At 40.8% G+C, this 21,351-nt stretch overlaps 1 protein-coding gene across 1 annotated transcript in view; it reads left to right on the forward strand.

The window, feature by feature from the left end:
* Positions 1 to 21,351, forward strand: part of ASCC1 (activating signal cointegrator 1 complex subunit 1) — a 111,138-nt gene that overhangs the window by 980 nt on the left and 88,807 nt on the right. Inside the window, exons 2-5 of the mRNA XM_015816668.1 lie at positions 2,369 to 2,507; positions 9,402 to 9,501; positions 12,304 to 12,401; positions 13,517 to 13,695. Coding sequence (XP_015672154.1) covers positions 2,399 to 2,507; positions 9,402 to 9,501; positions 12,304 to 12,401; positions 13,517 to 13,695 — 486 coding nt within the window. The 5' untranslated portion in view covers positions 2,369 to 2,398. The remainder of the gene's footprint in view (positions 1 to 2,368; positions 2,508 to 9,401; positions 9,502 to 12,303; positions 12,402 to 13,516; positions 13,696 to 21,351) is intronic.

A 21,351-nucleotide genomic window follows, 5' to 3' on the forward strand; every position in this document is an offset into this window, starting at 1 on the left:
ATGTCACAAAAACAATTCCTGTGCTGATGTTTGACTACAGTTCAACATGGGCTACTTTCATCCCAGCTTTTCCAGTGAAGGCAGTACAACAGAAACTGTCGTTTTTAAAGGCCTTGAGTAATTTGGTAAGGAAATATCTCTGAAATGCCCAACTGGACTTATTTTCTTGTTGATTTGAGACGATGTTCTGCTGCCCGTCCAAGCAGCTTCTTCAGTCTGAGTAGCCAGAGAATCCAGTTCCCAACAATTCTACCTGGAAGACTAAGAATCTTCATTGGCCTATTGCCACACACTTTGGGGAAGAGACCCTGAGGTTGGTGCGTGAATGCCCCTAAGAATTTTAGGAGTTGGCATGTTATAACAGCTCTCTGCCTACTCAGGTTCCCCTGACCTACTTGTTCAGATTGAAGACGTTGCTTGGATGGACAATGAAGCATAGTAAACCAACAAAAAAATAAGCCCAGTTGCCATGGCTTAATGCCACGTATCTCTGAAATGTTAACTCAATGGGGCACAGGTTTTCTAGTTATTAGTAAAGCCAGAGCTGCAAATGCTGAAGCAATAGTGTCCACATTTCTATGTTCAGTATGTGGCAGAACATTCCATGCTAACATTGGTCTCATCAGCCATCTACGGACACACCGCTGATGGCCCATAATCCATAAGATGTCAAGGCCTTCATCGAAATCGATGGACGAACAACAAATTTTTGATTAAGCGTCATGCTGGGTGAATGTAGCTACAAGGCAGATGTTGTAAGGTCTTTTGAGAAAGGCAGGGGTAACAACAGAAGAATTGCCTTACAATATGCAATCCACTATTTGGTGTCTAAACACAATGACTGATTCCTACGTTGCTTTTGGAATCTCAAAAAGCAGAAAATAAAGGCAATGACCTCCCTCAGTTATGTTTTTCTAATATCTAGTATCCAGCAATGCTATTGACTCCATCGGTGGATATTTTACTTGGGCAGTATGGTTAAGAGGTATATTGAAACTTCTGATGTTTTGCTAATAAATTGGTATATACTAGGTCTTTGAATTGTGACCCTTATATATGAATTGATCCTTCATGTTGTTTTCTGGGAAACCCAGTCCTTCATGTTGTTTTCTGGGAAACCCAGTCCTTTGTTCAATCTCTTCTTCCCAAAATATTTTTTAAAAAATCATAATGTTTTGCCCTTGCTTACTAGGCATAACTTTCAAGAAATAATAAGCTCACTAACTTAATATTGTCACAGTGGATTTGCTATTTTGCAATATGTACAAGACTATGACTTCAGATTGCCTTTCTCCTATTTCTAATACAATCATCAAATATTTTGCAGTTCTCAGTAATTTAGTAATCACATTTTGGCTGCCACGGCTTTTTCTTAGTCTTGCATGAAATAAGTGTCTACCGAAATGTCCAGTTAAAGAACTATTTGAAAGAACAGGAACATTATGCTATTTGGCATCTAGATCAGTCTTCCCTAGTATCCTGCTGCTGTTAGATTTGGAAATTTAAGTCCAACATATTTGGAGATCATCAGGATGGAGAAAACTGCCCTAATGTATATATTTCTTTTTTCTCCCCGTGTTCCAAATTTTATGTTGTTCAAGGACATAATTTATGCAGCTTTCAGGTTTTTTAAAATCTGATGCAGATAACAAATACCAATAATGTTTTAGTTAATAAAGGATCTGAACATCTCTGTTAAGATTCAGTTTCTGATTATGATAATGAAGTAAAAATGGCATCTTTCTTTGTTTCTGAGATTGCTAATGCCTGACCAAAGTTGGTGCAGCGCGAATCTAATAGAATAACAGAATTGGAAGAGACCTTGGAGGTCTTCTAGTCCAACCTCCTGCTCAAGCAGGAAACCCTATACCATTTCAGAGAAGTGATTGTCCAATCTCTTCTTTAAAACTTTCAGTACTGTAGCATCCACAACTTCTGGAGGCAAGTCGTTCCATTGATTAATTGTTCTGTCAGGAAAGTTCTCCTTAGTTCTTGGTTGGTTCTCTCCTTGATTAGTTTCCATCCATTGCTGCTTGTCCTGCCTTCAGGTGCTTTGGAGAATAGCTTAACTCCCTCTTCTTTGTGGCAGCCCCTGAGATATTGGAACACTGCTATCATGTCACCCCTCGTCTAGCAGGACTCTTCTCTCATCCTGCAAAAGTAATTCTCCAGGACAGAGGAAAATGTAAATATGTGACATTAGGTATTGGAAGATTAGATCCAAACAGCTGGATCCAGAAAGATTTGTAGTTCAGCTTCCTATTTTCTATAGTGGACATCTTTGAAGTATTTTTGATATGTTACTGTTAATATTGCGATGAATACGAAACTAAAGAGATGAGGCACATTTTATTTTATTTTATTTCAGCCAAGTACAGTTATTGCAAGATAAAGAATTATGGAAGTACTACGGCCAGTACTGATAAGAATTGATGGGCGTGTTTATAGGAAAAATTTTATTCAAGAGCAAGCTTACCAACAGGAAGAAGAGGAAGATTTTAATACAGGTAAAATCACTGCTGTACAGGATTCCTTCATTTTGTTTATATTTTGTTTTCCTCCAAATGGAAATTTGAAGAGGCTGCCATAATGCAAAAGACAATGTGAAAAATTATAAGATAAAATGTCCATAGCTTCTATTTGACTATTTAAGAAAACATTGATCTAGCCAGTAACTAATATTTCATAAACATAACATAAAATAACACATTGTATAATAAACATAAAGAGTGTAAAGTTCTGTCAACAGAGTTCACACATCATACTATACAAGAATCACAATTAGCTGGGTTCAAATTTTGTTCTATTTTGTAAAGTAAAAGTCAGTAGTGGGAATTAACTTGTTTGAGTCTTCTAGTCCAACGCCCTACTCAAGCAGGACACACTGACTATACCATTTCAGACAAATGGCTGTCCAGTCTTTTCTTAAAAGCAACTATAACTTCTGAAGGCAAACCATTCCACTAATTAATTGTTCTGTCAGAAAATTTCCCCTTAGTTCTAGGTTTAGTCTCTCCTTGATTAGTTTCCATCCATTGCTTCTACTCCTGCCTTCAGGTGCTTTGGAAAACAAGTTGATTCCCTCTTCTTTGTGACAGCCCCTGAGATATTGGAACACTGCCATTATGTCATTCCTCGTCCTTCTTTTTACTAGACCAGGGGTAGGCAACCTTGGCTCTTTTATGACTCAGACTTCAACTCCCAGAATTCCTGAGCCAGCATGGCTCAGCTTGGAAACCTCTCCCTTTCCCCTCAGCATGGCTGGCTCAGGAATTCTGGGAGTTGAAGTCCACGAGTCATAAAAGAGCCAAGGTTGCCTACCCCTGTACTAGACTAAGCATACCCAATTCCTGCAACCGTTCTTCATATGTTTTAGCCTTCAGCCCCCCAATCATCTTGGTTGCTCTTCTCTGCACTCTTTCCAGAGCTTCAACATCTTTTTTATATTGTGACCAAAACTGGATGCAGTATTCCAAGTGTGGTCTTACCAAGGCCTTATTAAAGCCAGACAAACTACGTTATGCCTCACCACGTGTGCTTTCTCATCATAATGGAGGAACATAAGCTGTGCCCCACTGGATCGAAGTCCTGGCCCACATTAACATAGAAGAGCAACAACATCATTAATAAAGGAATAAAATACAGTCCATTCATTTTAAAATTCCCATTGAGCAGTCACCATACTAGGCAGATAGGTCGTTAAAGGAGTAAGAGTCCAAAGAAGTGCAGAAAATAAAGAGTAATTGATTCATACAGTAATGTATATAAACAGTCATTGCTCCTTGAAATCTACTCATATTAAGCATACAGCTGGTCCTTGACTTGCATCAGTTTGTTTAGTGACCAAAATTATAATGGCACTAAAAAAGGTGACCGTTTTTCACACGACTTGTAGCATCCCCATGGTCACTTAATCAAAATTCAGATGCTTGGCAACTGGTTTATATTTATGACGTTTGCAGTGTCCTGGGGTCATGTGGATGCCTTTTGCAACCTGACAAGCAAAGTCAATGGGGAAAGCAGATTCACTTAACAACTGTGTTACTAAACAACTGCAGTGATTCGTTTAACAACTGTGGCACGAAAGGTGATAAAATGGGGCAAATCTCACCAAATATCTCACTAGCAACAGAAATTTTGGGCTCAATTGTCATAAGTCGAGGACTACCTGTGCTCAAAGGGTCTTTGCGAATACCTGTTGAAAGACGAAAGGTTGCAGGGGACAAGATGGAGAAAAGAAGATGGGCAGCCTGGATTTTGTTTCTCCTGTTTTTTTTCAAGGAGGAGAGTGTGTTTTGAAGGGTTTTTTTTGCCTATGTTACACTGTAGCAGGAAAGATAGACAAGAAACAATGGATGGAAATTGATCAAGGACAGAAGCAACCTGGAATTAAGGAGAAACTTCCTGACAGAACAATCAACCAGTGGAACAGCTTGCCTCTAGAAATTGTTGGCACTCCATCACTGGAGATTTTTAAGAAGAGACTAGACAAGTCACCTGTCTGAGATGGTATAGATTCTCCTGCTTGAGCAGGGAGCTGGACTAGAAGACCTCTAAGGTCCCTTCTAGCTCTATTCTATTCTATCTTTTGGCAATTATAGTTAGGGGGCATTGCAAGAACAGTTCCAGGATCACCATTTCTGCAGTAGATAATGCAAAAACAGAAAAAGTGGATGTAGTCCTAGAGAAGCTATTGGTGTATAGTAGACTCGGATACATTTCTGAACTGTTGAAAAATGCTACTACTATCAGGTTATGTTGACTAGCTAAATATAAGAAATTTTTAATAAAAGAAAGCTGAAGTTTATTTTGGGCACATACTTTTTGTGTTTTAAATTGCTCTTAAAGTGGCTGTTGAACCCCACATATGTTGTTGCAGTCCAGATTACATGGTACTAAAAGAATGGTGAACAATGCTATACAGGATGCTACAGATGAAGAGAGTCATTTTTAGTATCAGCTTTAGCAGACAATATCTTCAGGCTTAGAACAAAAAAGGAAGAGAAATTATGAATAAATAGATGCCTATTTAAACAATTGCACAATTATTGGAAAGGCTTAAATATTTCCAGTTTCCATCCAAACAGTAAGCAAGCAAAATGTATAGGAAATCTTTCTAAAAAAGAGTAATAGTCTAGAATTGATCATTTTCTATAGCTTTAAGCTACATATTGCTTAAAGCTTAAAATCAATCCCTCTGACATAACCGTTCCTTTGTTTCTTAAGTCCTAAATTTCAAGGAGATTTAAAATTCAAAATAGTTGAAAGAGCAGGTGGGACACATATCAATTTAATCTATTCAATTACATATATTAGTAACAGCTTTCATTGTTTGACAAATGCTGGCAGAAAAAGTACATAAAGTGATATTCTTCCATTGGTTATGAATTCTTTCAGACATTGTACAAGTGTTAGATGAAAGTACCTACTTAATACAAGCATAATGACTTGCAAAAATTCTTACATGTTGCTAGAGTAATTGAATTCAAAGAATTAGATTTAGTCCTTGCACAATAATGAACACAAGCAAGAAAACATTTTGTATGGTAATATACTTTTGATATAACAACAGACCTAGAATTTTTAAAATTATCCATAAGAGATCTTGTCTACATAGAATACATCTGAGGACCTACTGGATGAATTCATTTTTGTAGTCATAAATAAAGAGGAATGTGATGTATATATGTAAAATATTAATTTTGCAAGTGCTAATTAAAGATCTGAGGTGGTACTAATGGTGATTATGATGTAGCTAGATTAAAGCCTTCAGGATATCAAGTTGCTGATGGTTCCATGCAATAAAAGGACATTTGAAGCTGGAAAGATAGAAGTACAGGTAGTCCTTGACTTACGTCCACAATTCAGCCAACATTTCTGTTGCTAAGTGAGACATCTGTTAAATGAATTTTGCCCCATTTTATGACCTTGTCACAGTTGCTAAGTGAATTACTGCAGTTGTTAAGTTAGTAACATGGTTGTTAAGTGAATCTGGTTTCCCCATTGACTTTGCTTGTCAGAAAGTTACAAAAGGTGATCGCATGATCCAAGGACACTGGAACCATCCTAAATATGAGTCAGTTGCCAAGAGTCTGAATTTTGATCACATGGCCATGGGGATGCCACAATGGTCGTAAGTGTGAAAAATGGTCATACGTTACTTCTTTCAGTGCCGTTGTAACTTCAAATGGTCACTAAATGAACTGTTGTAAGTCGAGGACTACCTGCACAAAGGAATTTGGAATATAAGAAACAGAATATGCGGAAAGCTTAACACAGAAAGAGAAAGTGAATGACTTCAGACAGGAAGGCGGAGCCTAGAGTGGTGAAGATGGCTGAAAAGATTATTGGCAGTTCCCTCCCTTCCATCCAGGACATAGCACAGAAGCGTTGCTTGAGCAGGGTCTGCCAGATTGTCTGGGACACTCCACATCCTCTTCACGCCCTGTTTTCCTTGTTACCTTCTGGGAGGAGGCTCCGTGGTATCCGAAGCAGAACATCCAGATTCAATCATAGATTCGTTCCATACAATATTAACCTAGTGAACTCTAAAGCTTCCTCCTTCTGTTATGTATTCAAGACGGACAGTATTTAATATTTATATGTTACTTATAGGGTGTAGGTCTTACTCTATACATATGTTGTATATAGTATGTTTAAATGTGTGTTATGTGTACACTTTGAGAGCAAGCAACTAAATTTCATTTTTAATGTGTGCCATTGTGCCCACAGTAAAAAAATAAAGGTCTGTCTGTCTGTCTGTCTGTCCGTCCGTCCGTCCATCCATCCATCCATCTATCTACCTTATATTTACATCTTAGGCATCAGTGAATTGAAATGAATTGAAATTAGATACTTTCAATCAGAAAAAATGCTGCTTAATACCTACGATACACAAAACAAGAGACAGCATTGCTTTCATAATCAGGAAGGCTATAGCAAAGATAGTACTTGAGTTCAGTGTAGTCAGTGAGCAAATAATATCAATTAGACTCGACAGGCTATCCTTGCATGTGACTCTTATCCAAGATTATGCCCCAACTGCTGATTCAGAAGAGGAGGAAGTTGATACATTTTATGGTTTAGTTCAATCTGAAGTTGACAAAACACGCAAAGAAGATGCAAAAATTGGAAATATTAAAGGAAAAAATGTGGCTGCGTTTAATGCATCTAGGAAACCAAAATGAAGTAGTGGAACAGCTTAGCAGTTTCTGTCAAACCAATTATGTCTTCATTACTAACACAAACTTCTGACAATCAAAATGATGCCAGTGCATGTGAATATCACCAGATGGAGTATGCTGAAATCAAATTGACTATCCCAGTGTTTCAAGGAGGTGGAAGAGTCCAAATTTAGAAAGAAGGTTGCAGCTTAGAATTGGAATGCCAAGGGATGCCAGTGAAGAGATCGTAACTGATTCAAAGAAGATCAAACGAAAGTGGAAGGGGTGTAGTGAACCTCTGGGCAATAGAAGTGTCAATATTTAAGATACCTTAAGAAAATATTTGTCAAGCACTAGAGAAATCAGGAGACCCAGGCAGTTCAAATGGATATAAAGATTTATTGCAAGCTTTTTTTAAAAAAATGTTGTATTAATTTTTAACATACGGTAATCACCATAGTATTCGGTAGCAAACATCCACTAACAAATTCTCTAATCTATAATCCACACAATAACTTTACATGATTTCCTCTTTTCCCCATAGTGTTCTCTTTTACCAACCTTAAGTTAATACAATTCTTATTGTTTTAATAAATGGTAATTAAATATAAAAGTTTTCTAATATTTCTACAATTAATAATCACAACAATATAGTATTCCTTTTCTATCTAGTAGTCATTCTGGTTGTTTCCGTATTCTTATAGATGTTACTGTAGATGTAAAAAGTAAGTCAAGTACAGTATCTTTGTTAGAGGCATTTGCCCACTCATTTTTATTGAGAACCTTTTTCCTTCTTTTTCTCTCTGCTTCTCTTGTCATTTTTTGTCTCTTCAATTCTAGTGTTTTCCCTGGCATCTCTGCAGTCTATTTTATCCAGTCTTTTTTCTTATCCTCAAGTTTATTTTGTAGTGTTGAAATATAGGTTGTCTTTTCCAAGTCCAGTATTTCTTGTAAAAAATTTTTCACTTGGATTAAGTCATACTTCTTTGTTTCGTAGAATTCCATCTTTAAGTCTCTATCCTCGAATTTATGTTCAATTATCTGTTTTATCTGTTCCTTCTCTGTTGTATTTTCCCAAACTTCTCAATTGCGCAGCGCGCAGGACCGAAAGTCAAATGTATTGCAAGCTTAAGCTCTTTACAAGAATCTGAATATTAACCGTCAAAGAAAATTGGCTGTGAGTAGTTCAGGAATTCCAGAATAGGAATTCAAGGTTGGCTGGATTTAGATCTCTTGTGGATGTGAAGGGACTCATGACTGATGATGCATTTGACCCTCCCTTGGGTTCAGCCTGGTGATCTACAATATTCCATGCTTGCAAGAATTTCTGGTACTAGAAAGTGACATTACATCAGCACTGCATTCCTTACCAAATCAGAAGACTGCATGAATTGATGGAATATCCAAGGACCATGACAGATAACAGAAGAATCAATAAAAGTTCTGTCTAAACTATGCCAGCAAATCCGGAAAACGACACAAAGGCCAACAGATCGTATGAGTTCACTCTACATACCAATACCAAATAAAGGGGATGTAACAGAGACAATGCAAATTCTCCTACAGTATACTTACTTTCTCATGCTGGCAGAATATTAAAATAAGGATTATTAACCTTGTCTATAGTTTATTTATTTATTTTATTTCAAGGTTACCGCCAACATTCTGTAAATTGTCAAGATGTTTTAGAAATACATTATATATAAGGAGAAGTTATTTCCCCTTAACTTATCTACTGAATTGCCATTGAATGAACGTAATACAGACAGTTTTCATATATGCACATATGTTGAAGAAGATTTTTCTGGTTGGTAGAAAAAAAATAATTGCTATGTTTTCTCTTTCAACTGAGAATATTGACTATGACAATGAGAATCACTTTGCTTCTAATCTTCAGCTTTCAGAGACCGCATCTGTATCCTCTATTCTTTTATGCTTTTTTAAATAGACATTTGCATCTGTGGCAGAATCCACTGAAAAGTGTCCCACCGAGTTATTTTGCAGCTTGTATTCGAGAGCAGATTAAAATAAAACACTGATTCACTGTAGCAGCTGCTTGTTGAAATGTCTGCAAGACTAAAATGTCAGTATGATCGTTTTAAAAAGAGGTCGAAACGAGACTGGTAGAGGTTCCCCCCACTCCATCCCTTTAACTGGGTTTTCTTTCTTTAGTTGTTTAAGAAATGAAATGACTGGACCATCTTGGTAACTGACTCATTATTGGCTCATGTTTTACAGGTCTTGGAGATGATTCAGACGAACCCTGTGATGCATTTGTAGTAGAAGAGACAGAAAGAGGATATCAATGTGCTATGGCCATTCCTAGTCCACTATATAAGTGAGTTTGGGGGAATTTAATCACAAGAACTGCACGCAAATGGGTATCTTCTGCTCTAATGTTGCCAGAAATCTTTCCTCTACCTACACATAGATGCTAAAGGCTAACAATTCAGTCTCATGTAGGGTAATGTTGCAAGTCTGGAATGAGTTGCTAGTATCATTGGACTGCTTCAGAAGACTTGGTATGTGTTGGAATAGCCCATTTTGAGGTGTGAATGGCCCATTTCAATTCTAAATGTTCCATAAGGGAATGTTTTGAAGTATAGGTAAGGCCTATATCCGTGATGGCAAACCTTTTACAGACCGAGTGCCCAAACTGCAACCCAAAACCCACTTATGCACCATCGGGTGCCGGGTGGGTGTGGCCCATTGGGTGGGCATGGCTACAGTGGTAACGGCAGACTGGGTGGGACTAAAAAGCTCAATCAATCAATTCCAACTTTGCAAGATCTTTTTTTTCCCCATGAGAAGTTGAAATTGACTGATTGATTGAACCTTTTTTTTTTTTGCACATGGCAGCAGAGGCCTAAAGTGAAAAAGTTTTATAAAACCCAGCTGAAGGCCTAGGATTGGGGCGCCGGCGCGCATGCCCACAGAGAGGGCTCTGAGTGCCGCCTCTGGCACCTGTGCCATAGGTTCGCCACCACTGGCCTATACTTACCTCTTAAGTGAGCTCCATTGACAGCATTGCATGTCACACTAAAGCCAAATTCTTGTTTACCCATAAACAACCAGCATGCTGTTCTGCATTACTTTTTCTGCCCATATGGAGTGGCTAAACCAATCACAAATGCCACTTTCCTGGTTTGTTTTTTGAAATGTGCTAAACATAGCTTCCAGCCCTGGTTTGCATGTAATGATAATGTTTGGCCACTTCTGTTTGGAGGGAAGGCGTGAGAAAGTGATCAAGTAGGATGTGCTAACAAGCTTGCTTATTTCTAATCAAGTTACCATACTGGAAATTCTGTTATATTATGGAATGCAGCCATAGCATTCAGCGGGGCTTATGTTTAGGAAGCAGATAATAGGATTGCAGCCTAAAATGCATTTAGCATCATCTTCTTTTCATGTTATGAGAGAATTCAGAAAAAAAAGCTTAAGTCGCTGATTTTAACAGATAAGTGTATTATAACTTTTTTTTTTTTTTTTTAAAAAAATGCTTTTGCTTGTTTGGTTTGGCCCTTGGTCCAAACCACCTAGGCAGCTTTGGACTGCTTAATTTGATGTAGCTTCTATCTAATTTTGACTGCCGCTTCTCACTGCAGTTCTTTGAGTTCTTTGTTGACGATTAGGAGCATTATGATTAATTTACAATCAATCAGTTTTCCTTGCATCACTCATCAAAGTCCACTCGCAGTGGCCACCACTTGGGAATGGGCAGTTTGAGACTGAGGAAGACATAGCCTTGTTCAACGGTGAAGAGTTTACATGGGGAATATCCATGCATATCTTTTAGTGAGACTGAGGGCAAGCAAGCGATCCCACTACATCAGACATGTCAAACTCGCAACGTCACGTGACGTCACGCAACGTATCAGAGCTTTTTCGCCATTGCCGGCAATGGAGTGGGCGCGGCTCCAGTATGATGAAACCGGCCCGCGGGCCGGCAATTTAACACCCCTGCACTACATGTCAAGCCATCACTGGTTTTATTAACTCCCTGTTTTTATTAAGACAATATGGCCAAGTCTTACCTAAGCACTTTTTCACATACACACACCGTTGTTCTCTCACATATACTCAGTAAAATTGCTACCAAGCAAGTGGTCAATGAACCTGAGAGGAATGGAGGAAATGAGCCACAGGTGCCTATTTTTTTCCAACCAGTTTCCTGTTTGGCCGTTCTCCTTTCCACCTCATCTGCCCCACAGTTGTTACCACAGGGGTAAATGAGTCTCCCTTCATGTGCAGTTTTGCTTCCAGATTGGTTTGGTTTCAAATAGGATCCCTCACTGGCCTTTGCAATACCACAGGCCCATCCAAGACCTGATTCCTTAGATTGCTTTTTGTTTGTTTGTTTCTTCCGTTCATTGTTTTTTCTCAGGCTACTACCCAGGTGCCATGCCAGTAAATTCACATTGCTAAATTTATGGAGTCTTATCAATTTTACAGCCAGCACATAATCAATTACAGCATTCCCTGGCTTTACTTCTATTTCCTCTAATTCAGCGGTTCTCAACCTATGGGTTGTGACCCCATTTGGGGTCGATCGACCATTTCACGGGGGTCGCCAAGCAAGGCTGTCTGCCATTTTTTCCCCCTTTTCCAGCGGGTGCCTTACCTCCCTTGGGCTGGGCCAGCTGGTGGTCGGCCTGCTCCGTCTCTGCCGCTTGCCAGCTACGCCTCGGCCGGCGCAGGGGGCGGAACCACGCATGCGCGGCGCTCCCGGGCAGGGAAAGTCCTCGACTTACGACCGGCTTAGTCCTCGACTTACGACCGGTTTAGTCCTCGACTTACGACCGGTTTAGTCCTCGACTTACAACCGGTTTAGTCCTCGACTTACGACCGGTTGGGGGTCGCGGCATTAAAAAGGTTGAGAACCACTGCTCTAATTGGTGGAAGGAAAAAACAAAACAAAACTACATGCTTCATCTACCAACTACCACGATGATTGCCTGTCACAAGCTACATTTTGTGTCCCAAGGATTTGGATGATGTGAGAATTATTTTGCCTATTAAGCTCTTTCATTCCATAATAGAGAAGACAGTGGTTCTTGTGACACAGGAAATCATTTGATACTAATTAAACTTTTCATCCTGAGCAACTTTTTCTTCCTTATCCCACTCAATGTTTTTGCAGGTATATAATAGGAAAGAAAGGAGAAACTAGGAAAAAACTGGAGACAGAAACACGCACCTCCATCAGTATTCCCAAGCCAGGGGTAGAAGGAGAAATTGGTAAGATTTTGAGCTTGCAAAAATGAATAGACTTTTGAGTTTTCATACGTTGGTCACATAAAATTAAGCAATAATATATCCTGGTATTATGTGAAAAAAATATATATGTTATATTACCATGTATGAGATGAGCTGCAAAAGGGAAATTAAAGAAAGAGCATTTCTTTCCCTTTCCATGAGAAACAAAGACTTTCCATAAATGGAGGCAGTTTTTCAATTCACAGAAAAAGGAATCTTAATCAATGACAATGAAACAGTTGTTATCCAATGTGCATCCCAAAATCCTTAATTTATTTGCAATTATTATCTCTTTTCCACTTCTTTTTCCTTCCTCCCGTCTACTGTAGTTACCCAAAAAACCCCCAAATAATCTCCGATTTAAGATAACATTCCACCCAAAAGAGTCCTCACTTAACCAACCAGTTATTTAGCAATCATTCGAAATTAAAGACAGTTCTGAGGGGAAAAAAAACTTTACGGTTGATTTACAACCTTCACAGTGCCTAGCTGTCATGTGATCTCTATTAGAGCCAATACGTATTGTCCTGTGGTTTTCCCTTTTTTTTTTCCTCTCGCCAATCGGAGAGATTGGGGAGGAAGTGACTTCCAAAGAGTTTGCTTTTACATACATTGAAAGCAATGTGTTCACACTGGCAGCCCAGGCCTGGGAGCTGTGGGCACGCTGTGCCTACGGCTTACAATATTCTCTTGAAATCTCGTCCTCTCCAATCTCTCTGCTGTCAACCTCCAGCTCGAATATCCAAATAAAGTCCAGGATCTCTTTCATTTCTGAAGATCTTATTGGTTTGTTGAATATATGACATGGTATAGATGAAGGAAAATTAACTCTAAAATCCCAAGATATCTAACCAAAGCATATAACAATGACAAACCTCCCAGATGTCCATGTAGTTCATGTAAGCACCTTCTCGTTTTGAGAACCTTCTGGTATCTTCTTCACGGTGGTTAGAATGTCCTTGAAAGTTAGCAGTCATCTTGTTAATTGAGTTATGAGTAGAGCAAGTACCTGCTAGCTACCTGCTATTCTTAGATTTCTGGAGGGAAATTGAAAGACATTCGCATATATCCTGTCTTATTATTTTCCTTGCTTTCAGTGATCACAGGGCAACATCGGAGTGGTGTTATTTCAGCACGGACACGAATTGATGTTCTCGTTGAAAGCTTCCGTAAAAAACAGCCCTTCACACATTTTCTGTCATTTGCACTCAACCAGCCTGCAATTCAAAAGAAGTTTTTACAATTCAAAGAGGAAGTGTTGGAGAAATGTTCCCATGTAAGTTTTCATTATAATATTTGGAAAGAGTGGGAGTAAACAAAAAGTAACTAAGCTTTTCTTTCAAGATAGTTACAAAACAGAAAATAACATTGTAAATCTTGTTTGGCATATTGTTTCTTGTTTGTATCTAGCTTATTCGGTCTTTTCATTTTCTCTCAATCTTTACATCTATTTTCATTTTGGAATGAGAATATATTATATGGGTGAACTATAATGGAAGTGCTGATAATTATTTTGCTTCCACGAGAGCCTTTGATGATCACATTTCCTGGTTTGTGTGTTTTAATCCCTCAACAATAACAGCAGAAAATTAACTCATTAAGACACAGATAATGTGAGGAGGAGAGATAGTTCGGTGTAGTGATTAAAGCACCTGGCTAGAGATTGGGAGACTTCAGTTCTAGTCTTACCTTAACAAGCACTAGTAAGAACACTTAGACTTATATACGCTTCACAGCGCTTTACAGCCTCTTTAAGCAGTTTACAAAGTTAGCATATTGCCCTCAACAATCTGGATCCTCATTTTACTGACCATGGAGGGATGGAAGGCTGAGTCAACCTTGAGCCAGTGAGAATTGAACTGCTAGCAGTCAGCAGAATTAGCCTACAATACTGCTATCACGCCCGTCCGACGACGTCCAGAGTAATGAAAAATCAGGAACGCAGGTACGAGGTGCAAGCAAGGTTTTAATCCCTAGCTAACAAAAAGTCAGCACTGGGAGTGATTGCCCCCAGTGCTCTATATAACTGTGCCACGCCACATCACCCCACTCCCAGCAGCAATCCATCATCCGCCCACCGGTCATAAAAACCCCTCTAGTCCGGTCATGCCCTTCCCTCGAGTCAGCCCCGCCCTGCTGGCCCTCTGTCCGGCCGCCCGGGCCATGTTCGTCTACTGGCACCACGTTGCTCCTGCCTTCGTTTGCTCTCACGCCTCCGCAGTCCTGGTTGGCTCCTGGCAGCTCTCCTCCGTCCACCGGAGGCCTCCCACGGCTCCCAGCTCCAAGCGGCAAACAGCCTCGCTGCTCAGCTGCTCCGTCACCAGCTGCGGCCTCCCAATGTCTCCTGCGGCTTCCGGCACCCGGCAGCAGATGGCCTCGCCGCCCAGCTGCTCCGTCGGCAACTGCGGCCTCCCGAGGCCTCCCATGTTCTCCGGCAGCCGGCGGCGGCGGCCCATGCGGCACGGCATCAGACGGCTGCTCCCCCCACTGTGCGGCAGCTCTGGCGGCGCTTGTGAGTCCCTCCGGCCGCCGGCAAGGCCCAACGCCACCCAGCCACCCCCTGGCGCTCGGCTGCGCTGGAGGGTGGTGGGCCGTGGTCCCCCCGGCCACCGGCAAGGCCTCTCCAGCCCACAAATGGTAGGCGGCTGGAACGGGAACGGAGGGGTGGGGGGAAGGCTGTACCTGGCACCGACAGTGTGGTGGAGGCAGGGCGGCGTCTGGCATCATGGTGGCGGCGGCCGGCTGTGGGACGTGCTGCGAGTCACCCCCCCCACCGGTGAATGGCAAGCCCCGTGGGGCTTGACAACTGCATTCTAGCCATTGCACCACCACGGCTCTTTTTAAGCACAAAGTCAGCTGGGCAATGTAGGACCAGTCCTAGGAAAGAAGCAGTGGCAACTACATCCGAAAACATAGCCAAAAAAATTACAGAGACTTGTCCAGATAGTTATCAGGAGTCAAGATTGACTGGAAGACCCAATGTATACTGTCATGGAAAACTTTCTTATTTCTTTGTTCAGGCTTTTTGTCAAATTACCGTAAGATAAAAATTAATTTAAAAATAGAGTAATATAAATGCAATGTAGCTCAATAAAAACCTTCCGTTAAAAGCCATAAAGCAGTGCAGTGCTTTTAGTGTAATTAGAAAGAAGTGCAAACAAAGCCTTTATAATCAAGAGAGACTCCACACAAGAGTCCAGTCTCTGAATTAGACATCGCAATAGAGAATGTCTTCCTTAAAAAAAAGGATTTTACTTGCTTACCGAGATCAATTCTATTCAAGTTCTTTGGTATGTCCGTGAAGAGGGATGCGGGAAGAATATATATTGAGCCTCTATTAGATGTTCCCAAAGTGTCAGTACTCCTTCAAGGATAAAATTTATCTTCTATATATAAAATCAGATTTTTAAAAAATGGGTTAAAATAAGTTGCATTGGACCTTGATTTATTTTATAATTTATTTTTCGTTTATATATATCTGTAAAGTTTTGCTATTAAGGCAAGGTATGGGGAAATTTTCATCTTCTGAAAATTGCTTTAGTATCTTCATTGGGACTATGCAGGGTGTCTCACCAGAGGGAGCCTTTTTGTCCCTTCTCTTTATGATTTGACCCCTCCAGACATGAAGAGCATCTCTAAAAATCTGTTATTTCAAATTGAGGCTTTCATAGAGAAGGGTTTTTTCCCATGTGCTTTATAAGGCTCCTTTATCATTTATTCTTTATTCTTTATTGGCCAAATATGATTGGACACATAAGGAATTTGTCTCTGGTGCATAAGCTCTCAGTGTACATACAAGCAATAAGTGATTAATAATAATAATAATAATAATAATGATGCTGATGCTGATGCTGATGCTGATAATAATAATAATAATAATAATAATAATAATAATAATAATAAAGTTGGGAGAGACATTGGAGGTCATCTAGTCCAACCCCCTGCTCAGGCAGGAAACCCTATACCATTTCGGACAAATGGCTATCCAGTTTCTTCTTAAAAACTTCCAGTGTTGGAGCATTCACCGCTTTTGGAGGCAGGTTGTTCCACTGGTTAATTGTTCTAACTGTCAGGAAATTTCTCCTTAGTTCTAGGTTGCTTCTCTCCTTGATTAGTTTCCATCCATTGCTTCTTCTCCTGCCTTCAGGTGCTTTGGAGAATAGCTTGTCTCTCTCTTCTTTATGGCAGCCCCTGAGATATTGGAATACTGCTATCGTGTCCCCCCTCGTCCTTCTCTTCATTAAACTAGACATACCCAATTCCAGCAACCGTTCCTTATATGTTTTAGCCTCCAGTCCCCTAATCATCTTTGTTGCTCTTCTCTGTACTCTTTCTAGAGTCTCAACATCTTTTTTACATCGCGGTGACCAAAACTGGATGCAGTATTCCAAGTGTGGCCTTACCAAGGCATTGTAAAGTGGTATTAATATTTCACGTGATCTTGATTCTATCCCTCTGTTAATGCAGCCCAGCACTGTGTTGGCTTTTTTGGCAGCTGCAGCACACTGCTAGCTCATATTTAAGTGATTGTCCACTAAGACTCCGAGGTCCCTCTCACAGTTACTACTATTGAGCAAGGTACCCCCTATACTATACCTGTACATTTGGTTTTTCTTGCCTAACTGTAGAACCTTACTTTTTTCACCATTGAATTTCATTTTTTTAGATAGTGCCCAGTTAAACATGCCTGCGGGTTTGTGGCCTTTTTAAGGAGTTTCTGTTGGACCCCCCTAAATTGGCCAGCAGATGCAGTTATGCTTTGTTACTTTATTTATTCATAATCCTTACCATTTTTAAGCAAAGAAATAAGTCATTGCAAGACTCTGCTTTTTATGGAAAATAAAAGTTAGACTCGGAAATACATGATCTGCTTTCCTCTTAGCTCTAGAATAGAATAGAATAGGAATAGAATAAAAATAGAATAGAGTAGAGTAGAGTAGAACAGAGTAGAGTAGAGTAGAGTAGAATAGAATAGAATAGAATAGAATAGAATAGAATAGAGCTGGAAGGGACCTTGGAGGTCCTCTAGTCCAGCCCCCTGCTCAAGCAGGAGGACCTATACCAGTGGTTCTCAACCTTTTTAATGCCGCGACCCCAACCGGTCGTAAGTCGAGGACTAAACCGGTCGTAAGTCGAGGACTAAACCAGTCGTAAGTCGAGGACTAAACCAGTCGTAAGTCGAGGACTACCCAACCGGTCGTAAGTTGAGGACTTTCCCTGCCCGGGAGCGCTGCGCATATGTGGTTTCGCCCCCTGCGCCGGCCGAGGCGTAGCTGGCAAGCGGCAGAGACAGAGCAGGCCGACCACCAGCTGGCCCAGCCCAAGGGAGGTAAGGCACCCGCCGGAAAAGGGGGGGAAAAATGGCGGACAAAAAAAATGGTGGACAAAAAAAATGGCGGACAGCCTTGCTTGGCGACCCCCATGAAATGGTCGATCGACCCCAAATGAGGTCCCGACCCACAGGTTGAGAACCACTGACCTATACCATCTCAGACAGGTGATTGTCCAGTCTCTTTTTAAAAACTTCCAGCGATGGAACGCCCATAATTTCTAGGGGAAAGCTGTTCCACAGGTTGATTGTCCTCAGTGTCAGGAAGTTTCTCCTTAATTCCAGGAGAATTAATTAGTTAATTAATTAATTCTAATTAGACAGATAGATACACAGCCTGGATTGCTTGCTTGAGATTCTGCTGGGTCTGTCTTTCAAAATCAGCCCTGCTCTTCCTAGCCCACCTCATCTCACAGCAGGATGCTCCAAAAAACCTCGGAATCTTGGAAAATCTATGCACCGCAGCCCAATAAAGATATATTAGAGCTATGCGAAACAGCAGGGAAGTTTGTAGGGTGCTCAAAGGCACCTGGCAATATATCTGTTGCCGGCTGCAGTTAACCGTTGGTGCTGCTGTTTCGAGCTTAAGAGTGGAGCAACTATTAATGATGTCTCTATTCAAATATAATTGAATAGCAATCAGAAATGCAGATAAGCCAGCACACAAATTTCAGGTGCCGAAATTAGCATTTTGGCTGTTGTTGAATAATGAGGCGGTATCATTGCCTCCGACTAGAGTAGTTACCATGGTAACCATTGCTCCCTCCATTGTAGTGCTGTAGTCGCCGGTTTAAATATATTTTGAGAATGACTCCGCCCCACTTTTCCCTTTCTTTTTCACCCTGTCATGACAATGATGAAGCTGGCATTAAAAATGTAAAAATCAGACCCTTCCAAGCTTTTAGATTAGGTAAGCGTCTTGTCTGTCAAGTGCGAAGCTCAGACACTAGTATAGACACATTAATTTTCCTTCTGTTATTAATAGAGAACCACTTCTATATTGCAGTGGAAGCTAATGTTGCAGGTTAGCTTAAAGTGCAATAACAGCTATTGCAAATCCCAATTTGTCGAAATGAAAGGGAGGGTGAATTCAGCTCCCGTAAGATTTTAGATAACCTTTATTGGTATTTGTTCCTGTGGGCATAAGGTTTAGTTGCTATCACTTAAATATGAGCCAGCAGTGTGCTGCAGCTGCCAAAAAGGCCAACACAGTGCTAGGCTGCATTAACAGAGGGATAGAATCAAGATCACGTGAAGTATTAATACCACTTTACAATCCCTTGGTAAGGCCACACTTGGAATACTGCATCCAGTTTTGGTCACCGCGATGTAAAAAAGGTGTTGAGACTCTAGAATGAGTACAGAGAAGAGCAACAAAGATGATTAGGGGACTGGAGGCTAAAACATATAAGGAACGGCTGCTGGAATTGGGTATGTCTAGTTTAATGAAGAGAAGGACGAGGGGGGACATGATAGCCGTGTACCAGTATCTCAGGGGCTGCCACAAAGAAGAGGGAGTCAAGCTATTTTCCAAGGCGCCTGAAGGCAGGACAAGAAGCAATGGATGGAAACTAATCAAGGAGAGAAGAAACCTAGAACTAAGGAGAAACTTCCTGACAGTTAGAACAATTAACCAGTGGAACAATCTGCCTCTAGAACAGTGGTTCTCAACCTTTTTAATGCCGCGACCCCAACCGGTCGTAAGTCGAGGACTAAACCAGTCGTAAGTCGAGGACTAAACCGGTCGTAAGTTGAGGACTACCCAACCGGTTGTAAGTCGAGGACTTTCCCTGCCCGGGAGCGCCACGCATGCATGGTTCCGCCCCCTGCGCCGGCCGAGGCGTAGCTGGCAAGCGGCAGAGACAGAGCAGGCCGACCACCAGCTGGCCCAGCCCAAGGGAGGTAAGGCACCTGCCGGAAAAGGGGGAAAAAAATGGCGGACAAAAAAATGGCGGACAAAAAAAATGGCAGGCAGCCTTGCTTGGTGACCCCCATGAAATGGTCGATCGACCCCAAATGGGGTCCCGACCCACAGGTTGAGAACCACTGCTTTAGAAGTGGTGAATGCTCCAACACTGGAAGTTTTTAAGAAGAGACTGGATGGCCATTTGTCTGAAATGGTATAAGGTTTCCTGCTTGAGCAGGGGGTTGGACCAGATGACCTCCAAAGTCCCTTTCAACTTTATTATTATTATTATTGTTGTTGTTGTTGTTGTTGTTGTTAAGAACACAAGTCAAATATCTGCTTGAAATAGAAATGTTATCACTCAGACATTGCAGGCAACCCTCAACTTACAACCATCCATTTAATGACCGTTTGAAGTTAACAATGGTACTGAAATAAGTGACTTCTGACCATTTTACACACGTACAACCGTTGCAGCACCCTCATGGTCACATGATCAAAATTCGAATGATTGGAACTTGGGCATGTGTTTAGGACGGATGCAGTGCCCTGGGGTCACGTGATCCCCTTTGGTGATCTTCTGACCAGCAAAGTCAATGGGGAAGCCAGTTTCACTTAACTTAGTAACAACTGCAGTGATTCAGTTAACACCTTTGGCAAGAAAGGTCGTAAAGTGGGGCAAAGCTTACTTAAGAAATGTCTTGCTTAGCAACAGATTTTTTGTGCTCAGTTGTGGTCATAAGTCAAGGACTATCTGTATCTGAAAAAAAAATATGTCTGTTTGCACCTTGAGTTGATCACTCAGTACCCCAGAAAGGGAAAAGCATGTCTTCGTGGAAGGCCTGCCATGCTAAAAAATACAACACCTCCACAATTGGAGACACCACATCTCCAAATTTATTTATTTAATCAAATTTATACAGGTAGTCCTTGAAGTTACAACGATAATTGAATCTGGCAATTATGGTTGTAAGTTGAGATGGTTGTAAAGCAAGTCGTCATGTAACCAGACCCGATTGTAACGACTTTTTTTATGGTGGTCGTTAAGTGAATGCCATAGTCATTAGGCAAACTCATTGTGTGCCATGGGCTCAGATTTTTTTTTTTATATGTGGGCCAGTTGCCAAGCACCTAAAATGCAGTCACATGATTACGTAGGGGAAAGGTACAACATCAGAACTTCAAAACTTGTAAGTAGCTTTTGGAGATTCTGTCTTCACTTCAACCAGTCACCAGTGGAGGACGACCTATATGGTTGCCCATTTTGCAAGCAGGTTCTTGAAAAACAACGTTGAGAAAATGTGATTGTTTCAATCCCTGTTTGCGAACTTTTTGGAGACTTTTACTTGGCCGTTGTGGGGTAAAGGATAAACCAATAAAGCCTTTAATCTGATTTCGTGGCTCTCTTAATCCTTAAGGAGTTTGCTCTTCTGGGGTGGAGGGCATTTTCAACAGAACTTAATAATAATAATAATAATAATAATAGTAGCAGTAGTAGTAGTAGTAGTAGTAGTAGTAGTAGTAGTAAAGTTGGAAGGGACCTTGGAGGTCATCTAGTCCAACCCCCTGCTCAGGCAGGAAACCCTATACCATTTCGGACAAATGGCTGTCCAGTTTCTTCTTAAAAACTTCCAGTGTTGGAGCATTCACCGCTTCTGGAGGCAGGTTGTTCCACTGGTTAATTGTTCTAACTGTCA

Source organism: Protobothrops mucrosquamatus, unplaced genomic scaffold (assembly GCF_001527695.2).
Source record: "Protobothrops mucrosquamatus isolate PMUCROS unplaced genomic scaffold, P.Mucros_1.0 scaffold479, whole genome shotgun sequence".
In the NCBI taxonomy this organism is placed as follows: Eukaryota; Metazoa; Chordata; class Lepidosauria; order Squamata; family Viperidae; genus Protobothrops; species Protobothrops mucrosquamatus.